Below are 19284 nucleotides of genomic sequence, written 5' to 3'. Positions count from 1 at the left end.
CATAAGCCAAATTTTTGGAGATTGATCTGATGATGGGACAATGATCAAGTCGGCCAGTTATTACAACTCACACTGAGGGGGACGTGGATATTTGTACACGATTTGATAGCAGTTCTTTCTATTTCTGTTGAGATATGTCACTTTCAAAAAGGTAATGCGGCAATAGAAGGAAAAGTCACGGGATCAAAGTCAGTTCAAGCTTCAACCTCTGTGGACTTAAACCAAATCTCATGATAATCCCCCTTTTGCTAAAACATTCAATGTGATTTTTCAGTTTGGACCAAACTAGGGGACCCACCAACAGACATCATCGCCACCCCGAGAGCCACACAGCCAGCGAGGCTAAAACACCATCATAAGTCAGGACAGGAAACCCAAAAGTACATCTTCAGTTTGTCGCTGTGTGACTAACAGTTGAAATCCAAAATTTAATGATGTAAAATAGAGAAACACTTATCGTATGTGAGAATCCGGAATGAGTGAATATTAAGCATTTAAATGAACAAAACAGTTAATCGATTATCGTTTCAGTGCACTTTTGGTGTGTCTTTCAACATGTGGACTATAGAACTCATCACTCATTAGCTCCTCTGGGTGTTTAACTGTTTATTAAATCTAATTTATCACATGGCCTGCTGTTACCAGGTCATTGGCTGCAGTGGGCCCTTAGCTCATTAGGCAACAAATGCATTAATCCATTTTCTATGCGCTTGCATCATAGCAACGCTAGCATTATACCTTTTCTTCTTTCTTTCTCTATTAATGTGAGACACGTTCCCCAAATCATCACTGTTGTTGAATGTTATACACCTACCATTACCACATCGGCACCACCACACTGAATCTTTAATCTGAAAACATAAGACCAAGCTTCATTCACAATCAAACCATGGACGTCTTTACTGAATTTTTTATAAAAGCCTCGGCAATTATAATGGGAGGCTGGGAATTATGCAGCATGTGATGTTGACTTCTGCTCCATATTCCTGCTTCATTCTACAATACCCAGCGGAGAAAGACAGAGGAGAGACTGGACAGCGAGAGAAAGAGAGAGAGAGAGAGAGAGCGAGAGAGAGGAATGACGTGGGTTCATTTTGAGTTTTTTTGTCTCGATGTGAAACCAACGCGAAGCTCTGACAGAAATGTGACAGATACCTGCAATGTCAAAAACTGGCAGGCTCGCACACATTCTAATTTGTCAGGTGAGGTAGTGTTTTGGTAGCGTGGGAGGTGAGGTGTGCTCATGTGCTCTTCCTGTCTGCACACGTGTGATTGAAAGCGTATGTGCATAATGCATGCGCGTAGACACTCGTCTGCGTCGGTGCCTCTCTGCCGGCTCTCTGCACCTTCCTGTCAGTTCAGCTTGTCATTCAGGCATCAATGAAGAGAAAACTTTTTCTTTCTCTTTGCACTGTTTAAAATTTGTCGTGCTTTTCTCAAATGGGGGAGATGGGCAAGTGTGACAGAAAACTGCAGCAACAGTCGAGTGGGGTTTTATCACATGTTTGACAAGAAACGTTGCATTGGAACAGAGAGATTTCACCGTGTTAACAAGGATGATTTTTCAGGGATTTTTTTGGGGTAGATGTTAGAAGTGTTTGGAGCCTAACAGTGAGGAGGTAAGAAAATTAGCAGGTGGAAGGAGCACATGATGAAAAGCTGAAGTTGAAATCCTCAGTGTTGTACTGGCTTCACCCAAAACACAAAATATCCAGAACTGATTGTGTTGTGTTTCAAAAACAAATTATTTTTCCATCATCTTTCATTTTGAAAGGAAATAATCATTTGATTATAACACATCATTGGTCATAACTTGTGGGCCACAAAGCTTTTAAAAGACTTCTTGACATTTTTGTTGACAAGAACTTGGTATTTTTAAAAGCAAACTCAAGATCTTAATCTTGAACTTTACGTATTTGTCTTTTCACAGATGTGTTTTACTTATGACAGTTTTTCCTCAGTTCCTTGCGTCGTGTGTGGATGAGGATTTCCTTGTATGAAAAGTGCTATGCAAATAAACAAAGAGATCCATGGATGGGGAAATCAGTAACGCTCTCATGGAGGAGGAAAGACTGAAAACAAGGTACGAAAGCTATCTTGGCTCTATTTACGTGCTTTAAGGTGGGTCATGATCCAAATCACAAAGCCTTGTTTGCAGCCTGTTGCCACCTCCGCAAGTGAACCCACGAATAAACAAAATAGTAGCAGAACAAAGTTGTTTTAACCCTGACCATGCTCATGGTGAACATTTACAGTTCCTTAAATCTTTTTTTTCATGTTACAAAAAAATTAATTGTAAAGGAAGGGTGATGCCATATAGATGAATAGAAGGAAGCATGAAGTGATTCAACCATAAAAGAATTACAGAAATTAGAGCTTAAACAGGTCTGAACTTGTCAGCACCTGCACTGAATTTGACTGAGCCTACAGTCAGGTCACTTCCTGTTCAATCCAATTAAACCAGGCAGTGGACATTCAAACCACAGAAATACGCTGATAAAAAGTTTATTTAATATTCAATCTATAAAGGCTTTATTGAGACCGAGTAGCGCTCTTATCTCCCGGTAAATGAATTACAGTTTCAATTTGCATGTTGAGTGAATTGAACTGAAAGTGCCTCAGACCCAGAGCACCCACCAGTGCTGTGGTGTGCCTGCTGATTACCAGGCTGCCAGTTCAGGATTTGGCAAAAGCTAGATTTTTACACTGTGCAGATCTGTAATAAGTCAGTGGTATAGGGTTGAGGAGACAGATCTGTAAATGGAGGAACAGGCTGAAAAATATCTAACAGAAATCTAACACTTTGCATCAGTCTTGCTTTACTGCTGGAGCTATGAAAAACTGGGATAAAGGAAATGTGTACCAAATTCTATAGTAATTCATCCAATGGCTGTTGAGATACTTCAGGTTTTGCAAAAGAAGACCATGTTTTGATTTGATGTGTTAGTTGAATTTTTTGAATCTGAATTAACTGTGATCCATAAAAAACCTATACACCTACCAGTGTTTTCAAAATAAAATTTAAATCATTAAATTTCTTTGCTTCCACATATGTGTTTTAATTTATGTCAAGCATTTTTTTGAGTATGCAATATACTGCACATTAAATGCAGCATAAGTGCTGGAGGCTGCACATAGATGTGCACCGGCGGATGAACTTTCCTCCCTGTGGAGTGGCACAGACCTCGTCGTTCCACTGCTGCTTCGACAGATGTGATCGGACTCAGAAAAAACCTGCAGTACCAGGTTTGTTTGCGACTTGAATGCAGCGTGTCTCTAAGTTGTGTGAGTCATGGTCGGAAAGTCAGACCAGATTTTTATTTTGTCTCAGAGAGGACACATGAGCGTGAAGTAGCCTTTTTAACGAGCAAGATAAATCTGATTTGGACACAATGAGAAGAAAGGAGAGAGACAAAGATAGAAATTAGGCAGTGAAATATATATGACTGCCACCTTAACAGAGTGAAAGATAAGTGTTTTTGTGTGAGAAAGATTTTAAAAATAGACGGATATAAAGAGGCAAGGAGAAAGAGACGTTGGAGGTGGAGGGAGAGAAGATAAAGAGTGAAACTGAGGATGAATACAAAGAGGGGCTGTGTGTGTGTGCGTGCGTGTGTGTGTGTGTGCACCAGGTGTGTATCTGCCGTCCCCAAGGTCCTTCTAGCTGTCTTCTCCTATTGATTAGTTCATATTGATCTTGCCTGGCACACACACACACACACACACAGAATGGTTGACTTGATTTAGCTGGCTTTGACACAGGAGGACATGAGGTTACATTGTTAACACACATGAATGTATACGCACCCACCCACACAAACACACACACACACACACACACACACACACACTCACACAATCCTCCTACCATATTGCTTCTTAAAATGACAGCCATCTTACCTCTGACACACACACACACATACACGCACAGAAAACAGTCATGCTGCCTATCTGCTCACGTGAATTGGCTGTCTGGCAAACAGGCAGCAGAAACAATGAGAACATACGAGACAGACTGTCAGTAGAAAACTCGTGTGTTGCACAAACTGATTTCATTTTTCTATGTTCACCATGTGCCATGTGTAACAGTGCATATTTTAGATATTGCAGAAATTTAGCTTGCACTAAGCTAAATTTAAATAACGCTGATTGCTATTTTTATATTAACAGTGAATCACATGACTAGTTACCTATGAAAGAATAATCACACGTCTTTAAACGCAGCACTAGGTAGTGTCTTCACTGACTCATTGTGGCCCACAACAAAGTTAGCAACTGTATCTGCTGAATATAGTGAAACATTTAGCAACTAAACGCACCAATATTGCCCTGAGGGGGCGGAGGGGACCAAAAACAGAGCCAAAAGAGGGTAAATATCGCACTTACATTCTGCAGATGGCCACAAACCCAACTCCAAACGAATGCTAATGCTGCTTTGTGTCTGCCGAAAGTGTGCATGAGTTAGACAAACATTTGATGTCACTTATATTCATTTGATGTCACTTATAAGCTCCTTTTAAACAGCCTCTGCAAGTGTTGCGCTGTTATTCTGCCTCGCCTTTCTGTGTGAAACAAGGAATGGTGGGGCTGGTTTGGGTGGGTGATTCTGCTCAACCTTTAAGTTAGTGTCGACATCTGTGTAAAACGGTGTGAAACAGCAAGAAGACGGGACACACACAGTCACACGTGCTGCTGGGTTACACATATATACTCTCTAAAATCGCACACTGGGATGGCAGTTAGCCAGAGCCATGCTGGCGTGATGACGGGTCTTCGTTGCAGCAGTATTGCGCAATCTCTGTGTTTGAAAACAAAACAAAAAAAAGGGCCGTAGACAAACTGCAGCAAGAGCAGCCTAAAGGCATCAGTACAAAAGTAGCAGGTTTGTCACTGGAGGGTCAGTGGCGCAAATCCCCAGACTGACTGGAAAAGTGCAAGTGAGGTGAATGAGAATCCCCTCCTGCACTTAAAAGGGGGGAAAAAAACCATACACAGTCAAGTCAAGGTGCCCTTGAGCAAGATCCCTCATCTCCAACTACTTCTGAGGTGTTCAGTGGCAGCTGAAGAAGACTACACCAGTGTCAATATGGAGGTGCAGCAGGGCGAGGCAGATAAAAACGTATGTTAGCATGCACTTTGTTTACAACGATGCAACTTTGTTTACAACGATGGTAAAGGTGAAGCCACAGTTAAAACACTTTGGACACAATGTCTGCTCAACAACAGCTCTAAGTATTAAGGACGTTTTTCTTGTCGTGATCAGAATGATGCACGATAAGATCAGGTGACAGGCACCCTGACACATATCAATATGTATGCCCACATTTATATACACCACACACACACACACACACACACACACACACAGATAGTCTCAGATCTTTTTTTTAACTTGTCCTTCATCCAGACTTTGTGCTAGTCTTCCTCTTTCCGCCTTTGTCTCCGAATCAGAAGAAACGTCACTGTCTGTCTCTGCCTTTAGTCTGTTGTGTGCATGCACACACACACACGCACACACACACACACACACACACACACACACACACACACACACAGCCTGCCTTCTGCTGCTGTGATGGCTCCGAGCTGTCAAAACATCCTTGCTTTCTCTCACTCTCTCTCACCAAGGCAGCCTGGCTGAGCTTGTCTATGCAGGTTCACAGGGACTGCTGTCTATCCAACCTCATTCTCTCTCCTTTGCTTTCTTCCTCCTTTCTTCTCCCTTTCTCCTATGTTTGTGTATCTTGTGATTTTGCTTTCTCTATCTTTCTCATGTCTTTTGCCTACACAGGGATGTGAATATATGTAAAAAACAAAAAAAATGTATGTATGGGTGCTGTATGTTATTGTTAAAGAGTAAAGTACAGCTGTAACTCTTTTCTCTCATGTTTCGGTAAAGTCGGACTCACAGTGTAGTTGTCCTTTTTGACATCAAATATAAAACTTGATTCCAGCTTGGACATGCTATCAGCTACATGGCCAAAAGAAAGTCCTGCAGTTCAGAGCGGAGTCCATCGATCAAATCACTATTTTATGCTGACAAAGCCTCCCGACATACATTAAACATAGGCTAGCACCAACACCTGAGTTGTATGATTGGCTATAGTGGCATTCATATTAAGCAGTCACTGAGGCAGCTGGTTTCTGCTGCACAACGTGGGACGATGACGACACAGACTTAAGTCATTATTTAGGAAAATCCTTTCTTGTATCATCTTTTTGTGTGACTTTTCCAGGAGCTAAAAAATGTCTGCTGGAAGTTCAAAATGAAGAAGAAAAGACGTGTTTTTGCCACATGGAGTCTTCTTACAACCTCTCATGCTTTTTTAAAGATAAGAGTTTTAGCCTAAAATTGCCTCTGTTGATTGATTTTCTGCAGCAATATTAACATATGTTAACTAAATCACATGCCAAGAAAGACAATAAATTTGTTGCCCCCGACGTATATATATATAATGTATCCATGTTCAGTAATGTGGCGCTAATGTAGAGTTTATTGGTCAATTCATTCCACAAGGAAAAATTTCATTAACAGCTCAAGAGTGCAAACAAAGTAATTTCTTCACTAAAACATGGCAAACTGGTAAAATATGTTTCTGTCTTCTCCTTCCGTGCTTCTCCTGTTTACTCTCTCTCGCTCTCTCCCTCCTACTTACACACACACACACACACACACACAAAGTGCTGTGTGTTTGGCCTGCAGGGTGTGCACAGCGGGGAGGAATCAACCGTATGGCAGACATGAGGACGGAGCCAAATCTGGCTCGTACACATGGTGTGTGGCCATGCTGCCCTGTGAGTGTGTGTGTGTGCCTCGCTGAAGGCAGCCTGCACTTAAATATATATCAGGGGCAGTGGTTGCCTAAAGGTGAAAGTTGTGAGGTTTTTCACTGCGAGTTTGCCGAACGAATGAATGAAAACCGCTCTCCATTACGTCGCCAGCTACTGTCACTGTGCCCTTGAGCAAGACACTTCAGCTGCTAATGCTTTAGCACAGCATAAGAGTCTAAACGAGAATGGAGAAGCAAAAATAAAAATGGTGCAGAGACTCAGTTCATTGCAGCTTGGCTTATATCGTTTTATGTTTAAGTAAGTCGATGCTGATCTGTGCAGTTGAGTGATCAGACAGGCTGTGAAGAAGTCAACAGTTTGGCCAGATTATCTAAACCACTTCATATGAAGGTAGAGTTTAAAGTGATAAGTGATAATAATACCCACTGCACAGGAAAACTGTGTGCTACTCAACTACGGTAAGTACAGTGGGTCAAAGCCTGCATCAGGAGGCAATTTCTAAACTGTGACAGATATTTACGTTGGGTGGTTTGGTTACTAATTTTACGGTTTGCTTTTTTTCTCTTGGAGGTTTGTTTGACAAATACAGAGCCAATGTTGTAATAAACTAGAAATATTTAAAATCTGATTTAATTAATGTTTTAAGTTGGCAAAATTTCAGCATTTTTTTTATGTCTATGCACACCCATGAAAGAGTCAGTGCTACACGCTTGAAATCTGTCGTGAGAAAAGTTTTTGCCCGAATTCAATTGTGGACAAAATAAGTGCGTGTCTGTCTGTATTGCACACACTGTTCATGTAGTGTGTGTGAATGTGACAAGCGTGTATGTGCGTGTAATGTGGCAACATCTCTCATGTCAGTTAGAGCAGGAGGAGCGTGTGTTTCTGCGTGCGTGTGTGTCCGTGTCATCGCATGCTGCCTGCATGAAAATACGCGTGTCATTTAATTGTAACTGCGTGTGTGTGCGTGTCCGTGTGTGTTTTGCTGCCAACACGTGAACACGTGTGCATGAGTGCATGAGTGTGAGAGCGTCTTGGCTCGTGGTGGTTTTGTCAGTGCATGAAAATCATTTATTCATGTTTCACTCTGTGTGTGTTTGTCTTGCATGCATGCTCTAATAGATTTTCTTCGCTTCTACGTGTAGCTAAATGCTACACCAGCATGCCTGTGTCTTTGAATACTACATTGTCTCTTTATGTCCTCTTTATGTCATTTTTTTTCCCTTTTTCTGTTTATACCCCCCCCCCCATCATGACTCCCCTAAATATCTGTCTCTTCATTTTTCCCTCTCATGACTCCAGTGCGTGTGGAGGTTAACCCACCACACAGCATTTCTCACTGTCTGTGTGTGAAGGAGGCTTTTTAAAAATGCATATATTCTATAAGACGGAGGAGGAAACAGAGCGTGCTGAAAAGAAAAATACAGCCTCTGTGTGTTGTGTCAGTTGAGTTGACATCTGATCTTGCTGAGTATGGTAAAGAAGAAAGTGCTGAAAGTACTCTGTGTGTGGGGGGGAATCCTGTGTGTGTGTGTGTGTTTTGTGGCCTGTATGTGTCCTCATTTCTGTGTGGGTGGTAAGAGGAGGGAGTAAGGGAATAGGGTGTGTGTGAGTGCACTTAGTTTAAGTGTCAGCATGCCTTAGTTTGTGTGTGTGTGTGTGTGTGTGTGTGACAAGCAGGGAGAAAAGAGGAGGGGAGTCGAAGCGAAACAGAGGCTGAGAGATGGATGGCAAAGGGGGTGATGAGGGAGGGAAGGAGCCGAAGAGGAATGAAGGAGGAGGAAACAAGCAGAAAAATTTAAGCGATTGGAAAGAAAGAGAAAAGATGGAAGGGAGACAGAACAGACACTTTGAAGCAAAAGCCTGTTTTTCTTCTTCTCTCTCTTTCTTATTCTAATTTATATTTCAGTCTTCTTCTCTACGCCATAAATGTTATATGAACTGTGTATGTTACGAGTGAATGTTAAATCAAAACTCTTCCCTTATGCCATCCCTTTTCTCCTTCTCTTTCTTTGTCTCTCTAGAGCTTTTCTGACAAATAGACCAGCTTGATCAACCTCACATGTGCACAGATACACACACGCACACACACACACACACACACACACACACAAACACACCGCACGCACATTCACAAGTGACCGTGAGCTTGTCTTGACTTCGAATACAGGCTGCGAAAAGTCCTTTACCTGTCTTCATTCTCGGTGTCCTTGCGTGTATTTTATGTTTCATGTTTTGTGTCCTTGGTGTATGGTTACATCAATAACGAAGTATCTCCCTGAAAGAAATCTATCAATATTTCATTCCTTAACTGCTGAAAATGCAAGATCGACAAGTGAGGAAAAGAAAGGCGATGGGAGAGGAGCTGGGCTGTAACAAGCCAGTCGTAATAACTGAATACGGATCCGATAGCAGACGGAGCAGGTGTAGCAAAAAACTGACTTTACTTTAATCCCTTTCATACAACCTGTTCAAGACAGGACTGTTGCTACATTATTCCACCTCGCTGTTCTGTATAAAACAGAAGAACGCAGAATGGATTGGAATTGTTCTTGTTCCATTAGGCCAGGGAGTAACAGAGCCGAGGCAACATCTGTGTAGAAAAGGGAGAGCTGACAAGCTGGGAACCACACTAGACGCCGAAGATGTTGCGTTCAACTTCATGCCTCTTTTGCTTCATCAAGGCTGGCACGCCATCTGAAATCCCACACTGATTCAGCGCTGTGCCTGGATTGTTTGGTTCAGTGTGAAAAAGCAAAGCCGGTGAAATGACAGGTCTTCATTGCGGCAGTATTGCGGGATCACTGTGCAACAATGAGCTTTTGTCAAATGGCAAGTTTACAGACATCAGATTCAGGGGCATTAAGGCTGGCAACAGTCAGAAGGTTGGCAATGGGTCAATCCAAACAGGTAAAGACAGGCAGAACAGAACACCAAGTAACACAAAGCCTGTTTCCACCTCACGCAACCGGGACAAATAAGGTCATGTTGGTCAATTTTGATTAAAGAAAGTGTTTTGGGGTTCAGAGGGTTAAAAGTATGGACTGACAAGCTTATTTATTCAATGCAGTTCTGCACTAAATCAGATTAACCTGAAGGGAAAAAACACCCATTAGACAATTACTAAGTTGGAGACAAGCATAGAAATTTTAAACTCTTTCTACCTCTGCATGTCTACTCTTCATTATCCACTCAAACATCACACAGCTGCACAACAGCAAATTACAAAGAGCATCACATTGCGTCTCAAACAAAGTTGTCGCTTCCAATCCATCATTAGCCTAATTTGCCTAATCCCCACAGTCCCTCAGATAAAAGGGACTTCAGGTTCTCTGGGGTCAGCCAGTGGATGATCTGGTGATGAGAAAATGCCGAAGGCCTCAGTATGCTTCAAATAAAGTGTTTGGCAGATTGTTTAGCAGTGTCTTTAAACTCCCTCCTCTCTGTTTTCTCTGATGGCAGAATCGGGACTGGCTTCATGTGACAATTAACTTTGCAAAACAGAAAATCTGATAAGCATGGCTGCTTGATGTGGCAATTCACCAAATTAAAGAGAAGTTTTCATTTGTAGGACTGCCAAAAAGTAGTACCCTTATTCCTATATGTATGAAAGCCTGTTTCAGGTATAAACACTTTGGGGCTTAGATGTGGTCAGACAACATGTCTTTCGACACAAGGGATTAAAGACAATCCAGCAGTAGGTCCCTACAGTAAAGATTTTGAGTTTTAGTTCAGGGCTATTGCTGCATTCGATTTGTACTCGTAAGTCGTAACTCTGGACTGGGAGTGACATCACATCTGTTAAAAACTGAGTTGGATGCGCTCTGTTTGCCACAACACCGGACAGCACGTTTGTAACGTTATTCATCCATTGTTGTTACAGCAAGGTCGACCGGTTACGAGCAGCCAGTTGATAAACAACACATTAAGTGGTATTTCACGCCTAACAAGACCATAACTGTATTCTTAAGGAAAGGAAAGGAAAGGAAAGTGACATATCTTGTCATTGGAGGGAACTCACTCCAACGAAATTTGTTCTCTGCATTTAACCCACCCAAGTGACGTGCACACACACACAGCAAACCCGGGGCAGTGGGCGACCGCGTGCAGCGCCCGGGGAGCAGTGGGGGTTAGGTACCTTGCTCAAGGGTACCTCAGCCATGGACACCGGGACGGGGAATCGAACCAGCGATCCACCGGTTACGGGTCCGACACCCTAACCGCTGATCCACGACTGCCCCAAGGGCAGCAGCAAGGCAGTATTGTGTAAACGGCTTACTAAAACTGGACACAAAAAAGACCAAAGCGCTAAAAACATGCAAAACCACAGGTTTTATTTGCAGATCCTCTGGGCAGCCATCCTGGTTTGCGAACTCGGTGTCCTCTGAGGACCGACCAAGTTGACAAGTTAGAATTCCAACTTCGGGTGGCATTCAATTTGTCATTTCTGGTTTCAGTAACTCGAGTTACATCCTGGGATCTCACCTCTCACACATTATAGGTCAGTTCTGCTTGGCTGAGTTACACTGGGAACAAATGTTTTAATTCACCAAGTTTTCTTTCACTCCTTCCTCATCAGCTGAAAAGAAAGAGGATAAAAGGCAAATAGGAAGACAGAACAGGGAGCTCTGTGTTAGAGAAGTGAAAGTTAATGTTAATGCATCTACTCAACATCCCACAAACCCATAGTCTGACACAGGACTTCAATTAAAGCTCAGACTCACTGGCCACACACACGGCCACACTGCAGACAGGCCTATTGATTTTTGTGGTAACGCTGTCCTGTCACCACATAGTGCTAGTCTACCTCTATGACCCTCCCCTCCCTAACCCACCTCCTCTCCTCCCATACATGTGTAAATGTGACACTTGACACCTCTCACCTCCCCCTCACCTCTCTGCCCCCCCCCCACCATCTCTCATTATTATCTCGACTTCCCTTTTCTCCTGCTGCTCAAACCTTCCTCCTCCTTCTTCTCTTCCTCAGATGCTCATTTCAGCTCCACCTCCTCCTCCTCTTACTGCTGCTTTTTCCTCACAGGCTTCCCTCCCTCCTTCCATTCCTTCTTTCCTTTGTTCCTCCCTTCCCTCCATCCCTGCATCATTTTCCTTTTTTCTCCTAAAAGGATTGTTGTCAGGATGAGGGAGGCAGTGATTGGAGACATGCTGGGGGGGGGGGCTTTTGTTTTTCCAGCGCTGCACATAAAAAAAATCCACATATAACACACAAGCGGCTACATATGCTGATAAAAAAAAGACAAATAAGAGAATGTCTCACCAGTCCCCCTGAGACTGAGGTAGAGAAGGAAACAGAGATTTCCTGCTGTGTTTAGAAGCTTTGGCAATACTGCTCAGCAGTCATGCCAACATGTGAACAGAAAAGAACAAGAATGTAAGAAAAAAGGAAAACAGATACGAAGAAGAGGAACAAAGATCAAAAGAACAAAATAAAAAAAGAGGCTCATCAGCATTCACAGGCTCCAATGACCTTATAACCTGATGACAACTCTTGGATTATTTTGCCAGAATTACATTTTACTTTACTGTAAGATCACCAGTTCACGGTATTTTAACAGGGAAAGCATATTAAGAGCGCACATTTTGCATGTTGTACGTGTGTGTGTCAATCAAGTAACTGAATTGAGATTCAATAAAAAAAGAGGGCGTAAACGAGGCAAAGCGAGTGTGTAGACGAGACGTGCATGCAGAGATTTAAGGCTGTATGCGCACAATCCTGAAGAAGGTGCAAGAGCTACAAGAATATCACAGGAAAGCAACACACAAACACACCCCCTTGGTATTGACCACACACACACACACACACACACACACACTCCTGTCTCTCCGTGACGATGCTATTCATATTTAAAGAGTCTGTCTTTTAAGTGAACACAGCATGGAACATCACAACCTGCACACACACACACACAGACACTGTGTCTCAGCAGGCAGGTATTCACTCAAAAAGCTTTGCCCCGATCACATGATCACACTGCAGCTTTAACTTGCTCACAGTAATGCAGTCAGTTTTACATTGTAGCCTCATATCCTGCATAAATACGCAATATCTTTAATATCTTGAAGTTGGTCAAACTTTATGAAATGGCGTACTGGCCACACTTTCCACTGTTGAACAGCTTGATTAAAGTAAATCCTTCAAGTCTGTTGCTAGAATGAGACATAAAAAACATGTAAATGTAAATACAGATAAGCACAAAAAAAAAAGACACTGACGGTGCTGGTGAGAGAAACAGGCCACATCTTGTCATTGGGGGTCTACATTTGTGTGGATGAATGAAGTGGAAAAAGGGGCTTGAGAAGAGAAGGGGAGAACGATCAGTCATATTCATATCTGAAACACAACTGAGTGTCTGGTGAAAAAGTCACTTGGTACATCTGGATCTGCTGAGTGTCTACAGAGGAGGAGTTAAAGGGAAGGAGCGAAGGAGCGAAGGAGCGAGGGAGGGAATAAAGTCGATTTTATAGTGTTGCGCAGTGCTTCCAGGATCCCCCTACCTCCTCAACTCCACCTCCTCCAACTCTCTCTCTCTCTCTTTCTAGATGTCCTTCTCTCTTTCCAGCCAGAGGAAATCTCCTCCATTCCCTGCATTCCTCTCACATTCCAGCTCTGGGTTAACCTCCTCTGCCTCTCTCTCTCTCTCTCTCTCTCTCTCTCTCTCTCTCTCTCTCTCTCTCTCTCTCTACATCAACTTCACCTCCTTCTCCTCCTCTTTCGCCCATGGCTGTCTGTCTGCTTGTCTCCACCTCTTTACTTCTATCAAGTCTTCCCTTCCTTCTTCTCTCTCAGGGGTCTCTCTCTCTCTCTCTCTCTCTCTCTCTCTCTTTCCATATCTCCCCTCCCCCTCACCCCTCACTCCTTCCCAGCATGCTCCAGTAGGCCAGTGGAAGCAGGGGGCTCGCCTGAACCCTCCACCCCCAGCAGGGGCCCTCCAGCTCAGCCTTGCTGGCTGGCAGGCTCCCTGGCACACCTCCAGCGCGCGTGCGGGCACACACACACACAGCTTATTTTCTTCTCTGCATGCTTGCTGTCTCTTTCTGGCTTCTTTCTATCAGCCTCTCCTGCCTTCAGTCTTTATTCTCTCCCTTAACACACTCTTTCCCCCCTCCTCTCATTTATTTCTGCTGTTGTCTCAGTCTAATTTTGGTGATGCCTGATCTCTGCTGTTAAGCTTTGTCATTTACTACAAGAGCAGCACCTTACTGTAAACAAGAACTACACATTTTCTTTATAATGTATCATATATGTTGGCAGAATTAGTAATGCTGATGTTAGTATGCTCATTTTAAGCTACTTTTACAACAGTACATGCAGTAGAGTGAGTACTACAATTAATAATAAGAACTGCATATAAGTATTTTGTCTAATTATTACAACCTAGACAATCCACAAAGCACGCAGACTACAAAGTAAAGTAGTCAGACTGTAGTCTGTCTCCGGGACAAAAAGTTGCACTTGAACACACCATAAAAACTGGCCACAGATGCCCACAAATGGCCTGACACTGCCAAGAGGCCAGCAGTCTGGGAATTTGCCAGCTCAGGACCAAGCAAGTTTCCTGTGACACTTTCATCATGACTCTTGTGGGAACAAAAACCATAACATTCCCTACTACAGCATACTGATACTTGCAACATTTCTATTTTTGGGATCCAGTGAGGTAACCTTATCGCAAAGGGCAGAATGTATCATTAGATGTCTGAGCAGCAGGCCTGTGACAGCCAGGTGTTTAAATATGGCGTTCACAGTCACCAGATCTTGGACCGACAATTTCCACAGTACTTTCCAGCACTCTCATTTAAACACCGAATGAAGGAATAACTTCAATCAGACAAATTTTCACCCCCCCTAGTCGAGATGCACAAGGATGCATTGAAGCTGCTCGGCTCATGTCACTGAGAAAATGTACTATAAACACTCAACGTAACATAAATGTAACATTACAGATCTTAGGCGGGGATACTTTTTCCAAAATGATTTCATAAATGTGTACATGTGGTCCATTTGATCTCTTTGTCCCTCATAATGTTATGGATTTCTTATGGATTAATGTTGCTTTTCTCTTTAATTTGTCACCTTATATTTAACTGTAAGAAATGACAATGCAATACATTATTATTATTATTTGTTGAGGTTATTTATAAATACTGTATGTTTACACATATTTGCCTCTAAGCTGCAGCCATATGTCAACATGTGTGTATACCAAAAACAAAAATGTAGGGTAACAAAGCAAACTACATATTTATTACAACCTTTATTCTGGATGTTCTTAGTTGAATGTATATGCATGTATGAAAATGGGCTGACACACACACACAAGGTAAAAACAAATAATGTTACAACAATAACGCCGATGTGAAGAAGTGAGAATTTCTCTTTTGCCTTTGTTTTTAACAAAACTGCCAAAAAAACTGTAATGAAACACTGATAAGATGAGAGAGAGAGAGAAGGAGACACAGAAACCGAGAGGCCCTCAGTAATTTGGTATTTCCTTTTTAGATGAGGAGGGAGGGTGCGGGGTGGCCAATGCCCTCGTTTTCACACACACACACACACACACACACACACATACACACACATACACACACACAGCTCCTTTAATGACCCTTACATCCGGCCTTGGGCATTGAGGCCTCAGAAAGAGAAAAGACAAAAGATAGATAGATAGATAGATAGATAGATAGATAGATAGATAGATAGATTAGGTGGGAGCGGAGCTGTACGTTCAGACAGGTATGCACTGAGGGTCGGAGGCGACGGTTCACACACTCGATACCGACACACTCACACAAAAAGCTACAGGAGTTCAACTGGAGGTTAGACCTCCAGGCTGCTCGGCTCAAAGAGACACACAGAAGGAGAGAATTCATAAGCAGCTGATTCAGCGTGTTGCTCGGAGGTGTGATTACTGCTGAGCGGTGCGGGAGGAAAAACGAAGGCCGAAATCTTCAGGAACAGTAATTTCAAGAGGAATAAAAGGAAATGAAGAGTGTAGAATTCGGTAGGGGAGATGATTTTGACATGGTGGGCAAAAACAAACAAAAAAAAATAGGACAAAGACAGAGGGCGCTGAGTGAGTGATGACTTTTACAGCTCAAGCAACAGCTGAAGATGTTACTGTGTCTCCAGACTGTCTCTCGTACGAAAACACACACACACACACACACACACACAGCACCCTGACCTTGCTGATGGCAGCTGTTGACGTCACTCTGTGCCCCATCCAGAGCTGCAAACTCCCCACTATGGATACACACATACACACACACAAAACAAAACACAGTCACAACAAATACAGGCCAAAACCTAAAACAACCTTCTCCTATAAAATACAAAGTCTTTTCATTTGTCCTCAACTAGACAAACGCACCAAAACACAGTTAGACAAAGATGCAGCATTTCAGAGGAATATCGATCTCAAAGTCACCAAGGTTACAAGCATAAACTGAATAAATAAGAGGCTGATATACTTTAAACGCGTAACATTGCATTCCTTTTGATCCATTTCTTGTAAGTTTTCAAAGCTCTTGCTGTTTGAGGGTTATGCTGGTTCGCTGACAGGAGATAACAAGATAAAGATCACAGACTGTATTGACACTATCAACCCCCTTATTCATCTAAAAGCTCCCGCCCAACGTGGGGCTCGAACCCACGACCCTGAGATTAAGAGTCTCATGCTCTACCGACTGAGCTAGCCGGGCAACATGCATGATGACAACAGGTAAGATTTCCGACTGTGATTAATTTACAGAACATGAACACTCAGAGTGATCAATTCTGACATTCATTTTACTCAAACGTAGATCATAAGCTTATAATTAAAGAAGATTGTGGTAAGTGACAACAGATCCTCAAGCTGCTGCAGTGATTAAATCTCTGAGTCCACACCTCAGTTGGGAGGCCCAAAGTTCCTTTGCTGAGTCAAATCTTGAGTTTTTTAAACGGCTATTCGTCTTCAGGTGACACTGACAGGATATTCTCTCTTCATCCACCACTAGTCCAACGGAAGGTGACTCAAAGTGTCAACAGAAGTACCCATAACTTGCAACGCCCAACTCACGGCCATGAGATTCAAATTTTCACGCTCTACCAACTGAGCGAGCCAGGCAATGCATTGTAAAACGCTGGGTCACATTTAGAAGTAGAAGCAGAACACTCAGAATAGTGACAGGGCGGATCAGACACAGATCGCAAATTTATAGACAAAGAAGATTGTTGTTGGTTAAAGTAGACCATTGAGGTACGCGGACGAAACCTGAAAGTAAAATCTTACCAGCTAAGCAAGCCGGACAAGTATCCGGTTATCTATATCACACAAGACATACTGTATAGCCAGGAAGTTATCAATTTTTGAACTAGCTGCACAACTTCAAGTGAATCGTCAAACCAACACAATGCAGAGTAGTCACAGTAAAGAGAACAAAATATTACCATGTGTGAAAATCCTCCGTATGACCAGGAATTCATGTAAAGAAAAATCTTTTCAGCACGAACCACAAGTACAAATTCAAGGTAAACTTCGTAAACTTGATTTTGAAGAAACAAAGAGACAGAAATCTGCATTGTCATCAGGCTACAGGGATGAAATGCAGGCGAAAGCTCTGCCTGGAGCAGGAGATGAACCCACACTTCTAAGTGGAGACCAGGACTCCCTTGGCTAAAGAAGGAGTCCAGCCTTGGGCCTGGTGCCTTAGACCACTCAGCCATCACCACAACTGAAAGGCATACTTCAATCTGGGCCTAACAACTTGCATGTTAAAACAAACTACAGTTTTTTTTTTCCACATTTATAGGAAACATTCAAAATGTGTGACAACAGTTTTAGCATTAGCTTGTTCTGTCATGTTTCTGCCTTTAAACTTTAGCAAGTGCGTAGTTTCTGAGATGCTTTTGCCTTTTAAATATGAATAAGGCTTGTGAGAAAAGCCTGAGGTTTTAAAAGTGAAATATTTTCTTCACAATGAGCAGTGTGCCTCTTGTTTAGAGAGGATATAATTTCAGATCATAATGAGGATTCAGTCTCCTCACTGTGAACAGTCTGCAAGAAGCTAGACACCGTATTTTAGAGAAGCACTCTGAAGGGCTGCAAGCAGCTCTAACATGGGGGACAATGGAGGCTATCCCAATATAAACCAAAAGCTCCTTCTCCCAATGTGGGGCTCAAACCCACAACCCTGAGATTAAGAATCTTATGCTGTACTTCTTTAGTAGGTGAGTATTGAAAGTACTTGCCCTGTTTGTTTTATGCTTACTAAAGATTTTCACCTTTTTTTTCCAGATCTCCTTGAATGCGGCACCTTAGACCATTCAACCATCCTGACACCTGAATATGAAAGATCTCTCTGAACTCTGAAATCTCTGAACTTAACAAGATCTATCTATCTAACCATCTCTCTATCTATCTATCTCTCTATCTATCTATATGACAGCCAAATGGATGGACAGATGAAAAGACAGACAGGTAAAGGATGGATGGATGGATGGAGGATGGATGGAGGAGGGGATTTGACGTCTTTGATCCTCCCAGCAGAAATAATCAACAAAGCCCTGGAGCAGGCCAGCTAGACCTTAATATGTGTGTGTGTCTGTTTGGTTTGGTGTGTGTGTGTGTGTGTGTGTGTGTGTGTGTGCCGTGGGGTTTTCTGGCTACATGCCAAGACCAGCTCCCACCAGGAGAGAGATCAAAGACTCTCTCTCTCTCTTTTTCTCTCTCTATCTCTATCGACCTCTCTCACTCATATTTCTCACACTCCTCCCTTCTCTCTCTCTCTCTCTCTCTCTCTCTCTCTCTCTCTCTCGCTCTAGAAAACACTCGTTATTGCTCTTCCTGATTTCTTCGATATTCTCTCGCTTTTTTTTCCTGCCTGAGGGCAGAGAGATGAGAACAGTTTCCTATGCAAAGTAGAAGAGAAAGAGACAAAAAGACGTGAAAGAACAAAGCAACGCAAAACAAAGTAGGTATTGCTGGCTTATGTGTAGATGGACATAAACACACACACACACACACACACACACAAAACTACTGACCTGTGCTTCAAAGCCCTCTTGGCTGCCAGGTTGTCATGGGAGCAATTGTTCTGGCAGGTGTGTGAGCAAGAGAGTGTGTGTGTGTGTGTGTGTTTGAAACTGTTCTTGTCTCCCTTTAAATTGGACAAATTTCATGACAACACTTACATTTCAGGCACGCAGCGCAGACTGAATTAGCCCGATATGCTGAATGTCTGCTGTTTCAAAGCAAAAGCTCCAATGCAACTGAATGTTCTCATCTCTGACACTTCAAAATAAAGCACATTTGCAAATCGACCAATCAAATGTAAGAAATTCTATTGCTTCATTGTCGGTTCACTCCAGAGGTCAGTGTGTACCGCTGAACACGGAACCTGTTCACGCTCAGCTTTCTTTCTTTGGTTGATTTTTTGGGGGGGATGTGAGAGAGACATGAAATAAAAAAATAAATCAACAAAATCAGA

At 42.6% G+C, this 19284-nt stretch overlaps 1 protein-coding gene and 1 non-coding gene across 3 annotated transcripts in view; both read right to left on the bottom strand.

Moving 5' to 3' along the window:
- wnt5b (wingless-type MMTV integration site family, member 5b) overlaps positions 1-19284 on the bottom strand; it is a 72672-nt gene that overhangs the window by 36827 nt on the left and 16561 nt on the right. Inside the window, exon 2 of one of the 2 annotated variants that reach the window (XM_046378649.1) lies at positions 15999-16057. The exons of the other annotated variant lie outside the window; for it this stretch is intronic. Within the exon in view, the coding sequence (XP_046234605.1) occupies positions 15999-16037 (39 nt within the window). The 5' untranslated portion in view covers positions 16038-16057. The remainder of the gene's footprint in view (positions 1-15998; positions 16058-19284) is intronic. 2 annotated transcript variants of the gene reach the window in all.
- trnak-cuu lies at positions 16443-16515 on the bottom strand. The gene has a single exon. It is a non-coding gene; the product is annotated as a tRNA-Lys (tRNA).

This window comes from Scatophagus argus, chromosome 22, assembly GCF_020382885.2.
Source record: "Scatophagus argus isolate fScaArg1 chromosome 22, fScaArg1.pri, whole genome shotgun sequence".
NCBI lineage: Eukaryota > Metazoa > Chordata > Actinopteri > Scatophagidae > Scatophagus > Scatophagus argus.
This window is presented reverse-complemented; position numbering and strand designations above follow the sequence as displayed.